Here is a 6,535-nt window from a genome sequence, read left to right on the forward strand (position 1 = left end):
TTTTCCTCCCTTCTGCCTCCCCAAAGCTATTGCAGGTGGCAGATCACTCCTGTTCCCCACAGCCCACTTCCTCCGAACGTCTGGGTCTGTGGGGCCTGAAAAGTCATCCAGAAGACAGCAGCCAGGAGCCCATGAACCCCGGGTCCCGTGTCGTCATCCGTCCGTCCGTCCCTGTCCGTCCCCGTCCCCGTCCCCCCCCCCCCCCGTCGTCCTCCCCCCCCCCCCCCCCCCCCCCCCCGTCCGTGCTCAGGGCTCCTGGAATAGTAACAGGGGTAACTAAACAATCAGACTGCCAGGCAGGCCTGAGAAAAGATGGATGTATATATATATATATATATTTTCCTTTTTGAATTTCAACCCAAAAAATATTCCAGGAAATGATGGAGAGGCTGGGCTGGGTCTCCTTCAAAGGGCATTTGCTACCAAGGACAGTGGGCTGGCTGACCCCCAGGCTACCCAGCCCACTTCTCCCTGCCTTCTCCAGGACATGGGAGAGACAGTAGAGGTGGGGGTGCAGCTGGGAACAGGGCCAGGGGTGGTGGCTCTGGGGTTAGAAGCTGGGCTGAGGCTAGGGATAGGTGGGGCTGCCCATGTGCAGTCATCTTTGCCCAGCGACAGCCTCGGAGCTGTCTGGACTAAGAACCTACATAGGCGTGGGTGAGGCAGGCTAAGCAGGACACTGCAGCCAGGTATCTGGGAAAGGCAGGCTCAGGGCTTCCCCTTCTAACTGATGATCTGCCGGGGTCGTCCATAGCCTGTCATGCCAGCCTGTGAGGCCCCTCTGTTGCTGCCCATCTGAAGGCCAATGACATGCTTCCCCTCCTGCAGTTGACTCTCTGTGAACTCCCTCTTGTGCTCCTGGGCTTTCCTAAAAGAAGAGGAACCAGGATCAGACTTCCAAGGATTAGTGTTCTCCAGTTGTTTTCTGGTCCCTGTCGCTTCCTTGTTGGGCCCATTCCCTTCCCATTTGTCTTCTCTTTCCTGAGTTTGGTTGATCCCAGGAGTTAGGGAGCTTGCTGGAGCACATGCTGGTAAAAGACATGAGCCCAGAAGTGGGGCCCCGTTTCCCCCAGCCCAAGGCCTTACTTGGGGCCTTCCTGGCTCTGCCACACCTGATCTTTACCATGGCTGACCAGCCGAAGCCATCCCCACCTCACAAAGAGACCCAAGCGTGGGAACAGGGACCCAATGGCCACATACTTCATAAACCAGTTGGGATCTCCACGGTAGTGTCCGTCATTCTTGGTCACAGCCAAGCTGCCCAATGCCATTAGAGTCCTCTGCACTGCTGCCATGTCTTTGCCTGTGAGAAGAGTGGCCAGGGAACCAGCTTCAGGACCATATAGGCAAGATCTGCCCCTGACTCAAAAATGATCAAACCAAGAGCAAGTGTCTCAGATCCAAAGAGGTTTCAGGAGACCCTACACTAAACCCTTGTGAGTGCGGCTTGGTGTATTTTCTATGTGTGTACGGTTCTAGGATCCAGCACAGGCCATATTAGGAAAATGCTGGACCACTGAGCTGATCTGCCTGTTCTGTGCTCTGGGCACATCCTGTTCCCGCTGTGCACACACCAACAGAGCTGGTTGTGGCATCTTTTGATAGTCCCTCTCCCTGCCTGAGAATCTTGCTCTCCAGTGGCCCACTGGCTCCAGCCCTTTTCCTCTGTACCTTCAAAGAGGTCAACAGTCTGGAACATATCAGTCTTGGTGACTCCATAGTCCTCAGCTGCCTTCAAGAATTGAGCTACCTGCTCCATCTGTTTGAAGACCATGGAAGGTGGATTCTCAGGCACCTTCACTGGCTTGGATCCGTCAGGATACAGGCTGTTCACCAGCTTGCTCAGAATCTGCCAGGCACAGAACACAGCTGGACACTCAGCTCAGGGGGTCTGCCCCACAGCTTGCAGGGTGGCACACACCTCCCCAGACCCCCTTCACAGGGTGCCACTCACCATGCCATTCTTCAGCCACACTTGGAAGCCCAGACGCCCACGATCTGGGCGGCCCACATCAGGGCCAACCTGCATTACAATCCACTCCACCAGTCGCTCCTCCAGCTCCTCATCATACTTCTTCTCTATTTTGGACTGCACTTCACGGCTCATGCCGTAGGATGGGCCCTTGTTGGCCATGTTGGGGCGGAGCTGAAGCAGACAGTGTGGAGAAGAGAGAAGAAAGGGTCAGGGAATAGCTTTGCTTCACTTGAGCTAAGCAGGCCTTGAGCTCAGGGAGGGGTTCCCAGCCACCCTAGACACCATCACACTACTTAGCTAGACCAGGTTCGTCCACCTACTGCAAAGACCTCTCTGAACGTGAACCTCAAGAAACAAGATACTAGATGTTTGGCCAGCTAGAGCAAGGGTCTGTCAACTGTTTATGTAAAAGACCAGAGAGAAAATATTTTAGAATTTGCAGGCCATATGGCCTCTACGATTGTGTGAAAACAGCCTAGATGATACATAAGTAGTGTGTGCCAATAAATTTTTGTCGATAGAAACAAACAGCAGGCTGCATTTGGCCTATGGACTATTTTGACAACCCCTGGCCTAGAGCCAGCCTTCCCTCTCCTTCCCCGCACTTTGCTCATTGCTTGCTTTTCTTTTTTCTTCAGTACAGGATGGAACCCAGGGCTTCATATTTGAGAGGGAAGTCTGTACTGCCAAGCTCCGTCCTCAGCCTTCTCTTTGTTTTATGGTTTTGTTGTTTTTGTCTTTTCTCAAGACAGGGTTTCTCTGTGTAGTCCCAGCTCCTGGAACTCTGTAGACCAGGCCGGGCTCGAACTCACAGAAGTCCACCTGCCTCTGCCTCCCGAGTGCTGGGATTAAAGGCAGGCATGCACCACCAATGCTAGGCTTGTTTCATAGTTTTGAGGCAATGTCTCAGGCCAACAGGCTGATCTTGAATTTAGGATACTCCTACCTTAGCCTTTGGAGTAGCTGAACTTAAAGCCCCACATGACCTGGTCTGCCTAGCTAAAGCATTCTTTGCCAAGACTAGCCAGAAAGGCACTAGAGAAGCCTTCCAGAAGGCACATTGTCCCCTGCCCCCCACCTCCCCAAATTAAGCCAGCAGGTCTAGTTATCAGTTGCCACCAAGTCTTTACCCTCTGACCCAGAAGCTGGAAGAGCAAAGTTCATCCCCTATACTGCATCTGCCAAAACCATGTGGTAAAGTGTCCAAAGTCCAAGGGTTCTCACAAAGCAGCTGCATTCTCAGGGAGATTCATAGGAAAGAGCATTGGTGTGCCCATGTCGGCCAGCTCTGGCTGTTGCAGTAGTTAGAAGAACTGTGCAGTCAGAATACTCCCAGGCTGTCCCAGGGCCAAGAATCTGCCAGCCAGAGCATGGGAAGCCTGCCCTTCATGTCAGCTGCTGCCCCAAAGGCCAGTGCCTGGCAGCGCTCAGAGGGACCAGACATGGAGAAGGAGGAAAGCTGCAGGGTCAGAGCAGGTGGGCCGGTCCCTGGACAGATACAGTAGTCATGGCTACCCTAAGTAAGATGCCATCTGTTACAGTGTATAAAAAGCTTTCCAAGCCAGCCCCTGGCTTCAGAGAGGACAGAGGTTGGGAGGAAAATTGTATGAACATAGAGTAGTTGGCCGGGACCTCCCACCTCCTTCCCATGAAAGTTGAGACCCTGTCCCCATCCCCGCCCTGGAAGGTGGTGGAGAGCAATGTTATCACAGAGCTTCGGGCACAGGCCAGCCGTCAAACTCTGGACATCTTGCCCCTGTCGTCTTTCCCCTTCTAAATTATGAGCTCCCCGGTTGTGAAGTGGGGCTAACAGTCTACTCAGAGAGCTGGGAAGGTGTAGTCTGCAAACTACATCACACACTTGCCTGGAGCTTAACAGAGAGAGCTCTTTGAGGTGGTGTGGGTGGGTGAGGGGTGCTTTAACCAGGGAGTTTACACAGCAAACTGATCTGCTCCCTGGTTCCCTTCTCCGAGGCATCCCCTGAGTCCATCACCATGTTTGAGGGAAAAAGAAAACCAGAAGACCTCATCTAAGTGCCAGTCACAGAGGCCCCTCACTTCCCTGAGACGGAGTGGGGAGAGAGTCCTCACACAAGACATGGCCTTCTGAGCACTGTCTTTCAGCTGGGGTTGGAGGACTTTAAGGCCTGGTTTCTGTTGGGAAGTGGTCAACAGCTCTGTCCCTCCCACCCCCCACTGTGTGTCCTGCTCCTCTCCAGGAACTGTTGGGACAAAGAACCACAAAGGTCACAAAGCAAAGGGAGCGGGTGATTGCAGCCCTCCTTCCTCCAGGCCTCCACTCAGCCGGTCTCTCTCCCATCACCCCATCCCAGCCAGGTACACGCGCCTGACAGTTTCCATCCATTCCCTACCCAGTCTGTATCCGCACCCGCCTCCTACACAGGCTGGGCACTAGAGGAAAGCATGGGAGAAGAGTGTCCCTGCATGCACTTCTCAGTCTCCAGGGAGTTCTGAACAGACAGGTCTAAGAACAAGCCCTAGCCACAATGCACACACTGCAACCCTGACATCTGTCAGTTTGGGTCAGGGCTCAGGATTACATGTGTCCCCAATCAATCCCACCCCTCGCCGCCCTTCTTCCCTGTCTCTCCTGGTGGAAAGTCTGAAGTAGAAAGTCCCAAGAAGTCCCTTTGAGGAGAAGAGGTCAGGTGAAGACAGGAAAGCTAATAGGAATAAAGTAAATGATATATATATGTGAACAAATGCCATAATGAAACCCATCACTTATGTAACTAAAAAACACTAATAAGAGAGAAGAAAAAAACACCTTCAAGTCCTCCTCTTGGAGGCACTGGGGAGATGAGAGGGGGTAGGAAGATGGCCGTCTGGCAGCCCACCAGGGTATTTCTCGACAGAGGCCACAGTACAGAACACCTGCATGGTGCTCACCTTAGATGCCTGTGGCTATGGCTCCTGCCAGCCCCTCTTTCTCTCTGGCAGGGGAGAGGGGAGAGTAGGCAGTGGAAAGGAGCCTGCAACTAGCAGGTGCCCGGAAGAACAAGCAGAACCAGGGGTACATTTGGCTGCGGTACCCCAACCCTCATCACCACAAAATAGCAGTAGGAGTAAGTATTTCTGCATCCCTGAGAGGGCACACCTAAACCCCAGGGACCCAGGAGAGCAGTCCGATTGCAGAGATGTGCCAGCATCTCACTACCAGGCTTTAAAATAGCCCCAAGCAGAACCACCGAGCCCCTTTGGAAAGACCAGGGGTCCCAGGCCTGCCCAGACAGAGCTCCAAGGATCCTCCACCTGTCACCCTGCAGAGGACAGAGCTGCACATGGGAAAGCAGCCTCTATCTCTGCCTCTTCTGAAGTATTTGATTTCTGTGGGGTTAGGGGTGTCACTCAGTGGTAGAGTACATGCCTGGCATGCATGGTACCCTGGACTGATCTCCAGGACTACTAACAAATAACCAAAAACCTTCCTCAGCCTTCCACTGTCTCAGGGGCCATCTCCTGGCTCCTCTAGGCTGCGCAAGCCCTGGGGACCAGCAGTGGGCGGGCCGCTGCTCTCCAAAACAAGCAAACTCACCTTCTGGGACATGCTGAGATGGAGCCGGCCCAGCTGCTGAAATGGGGGCCTCCCTTTCACCCCACTAATTTTCCCCATTGATTCCCCCCACCCCACCCCCAGCCAAGTCACCCTGGCATTTTAGCCAGACTTTTTAACTAGTTTAAAACAGATAAAGGACTCTGGGGACCCAATTCCACGCAGCAAGCTAGAGGAGATTAGGGGAGCCCCAGCTGAGACCCCAGCCCTGCCTGATGACATGCATCCCCTGCTGCTCCTCCTCACTTGCACTTACAAGGCTTGGTCCTTCCTGGGCTTGAAGGAGAGTAGTGTCAGTGCCTGGGCTGGGGCAGACGGGCTGGGGCGCCGGCTGGGTGAGGGGTTTAAAGGGTGCCGAGGCAGTGATGTCACCCCTCAGCCGGCCCGCTAGCGCCCCTCCCTGCCCAAGGAAGCCCACTGGGCTCCCTGCCCCCGGCCGCCCCACTCACTCCACACAGGCTCCATATTTGGGGAAAGACACCAAGTTGGAGCAGTCTGTCGGGGGGCAGCCAGAGACATTCCCTGCGTGCTTTGGAGATGCTGCGCAGCCGGGGCGGGGCGGTGCTCAAAGTGGCGGGAAAAGCCTTTTATGGGCAGGACCCTGAACGCCTTCCTTGCTACCCCGACTTGGGTCTGCTCTTCTCAGCTCTCTGTCCAACCAGAGTGAAAGGCAGAGGTACTTAAGAGTCTGGCCCTGCAGAGGGGCGCCCCAGGGGGCTAGGGATCCCCCAGATTTGCAGGGGACAAACAAACCACCCTCCTCCACACAAACTAAACTCCAGTTAAGTGTGGAGACTAGTTTTGACTGCGGATTGGCTGCACTATGCAAATGCCTTCCTTTCACAGTCGAGGTTGGAGCTACCACCCCATTTGACAGTTGAGAAAACCGAGGTTCAGATGGCCTTCCCAAGGCCACTGAGTGACAGAACCTGGGTACTCCTGCCCACTGGTGTGGGAGCTGGAGAGGATGTCCCACCCTCTGCTCA

General features: G+C 54.3%; 1 protein-coding gene across 1 annotated transcript; it reads right to left on the reverse strand.

The window, feature by feature from the left end:
* Positions 1-321: 321 nt before the first annotated feature.
* On the reverse strand, positions 322-5,940 carry Tagln (transgelin). The gene is made up of 5 exons (XM_006989845.4): positions 5,806-5,940; positions 1,955-2,146; positions 1,672-1,849; positions 1,201-1,303; positions 322-868 (listed from the first exon to the last, which is right to left on the reverse strand). Exons 2-5 carry the CDS (start codon positions 2,132-2,134, stop codon positions 724-726), a joined length of 606 nt encoding a protein of 201 aa, XP_006989907.1. The 5' UTR covers positions 2,135-2,146; positions 5,806-5,940; the 3' UTR covers positions 322-723.
* Between the last annotated feature and the right edge of the window lie 595 nt (positions 5,941-6,535).

This window comes from Peromyscus maniculatus, chromosome 7, assembly GCF_049852395.1.
Source record: "Peromyscus maniculatus bairdii isolate BWxNUB_F1_BW_parent chromosome 7, HU_Pman_BW_mat_3.1, whole genome shotgun sequence".
Lineage (NCBI taxonomy): Eukaryota > Metazoa > Chordata > Mammalia > Rodentia > Cricetidae > Peromyscus > Peromyscus maniculatus.

Bases quoted from the DNA above. Each gene is read 5' to 3' on its own strand.
- Tagln (XM_006989845.4), bottom strand. From the start codon at position 2,134: ATGGCCAACAAGGGCCCATCCTACGGCATGAGCCGTGAAGTGCAGTCC. The intron at 1,850-1,954 runs GTGAGTGGCACC...TGTGCCTGGCAG, and splicing joins TGTGGCTGAAGAATGGCATG to ATTCTGAGCAAGCTGGTGAA. The intron at 869-1,200 runs GTATGTGGCCAT...CTCTTCTTTTAG, and splicing joins GATCCCAACTGGTTTATGAA to GAAAGCCCAGGAGCACAAGA.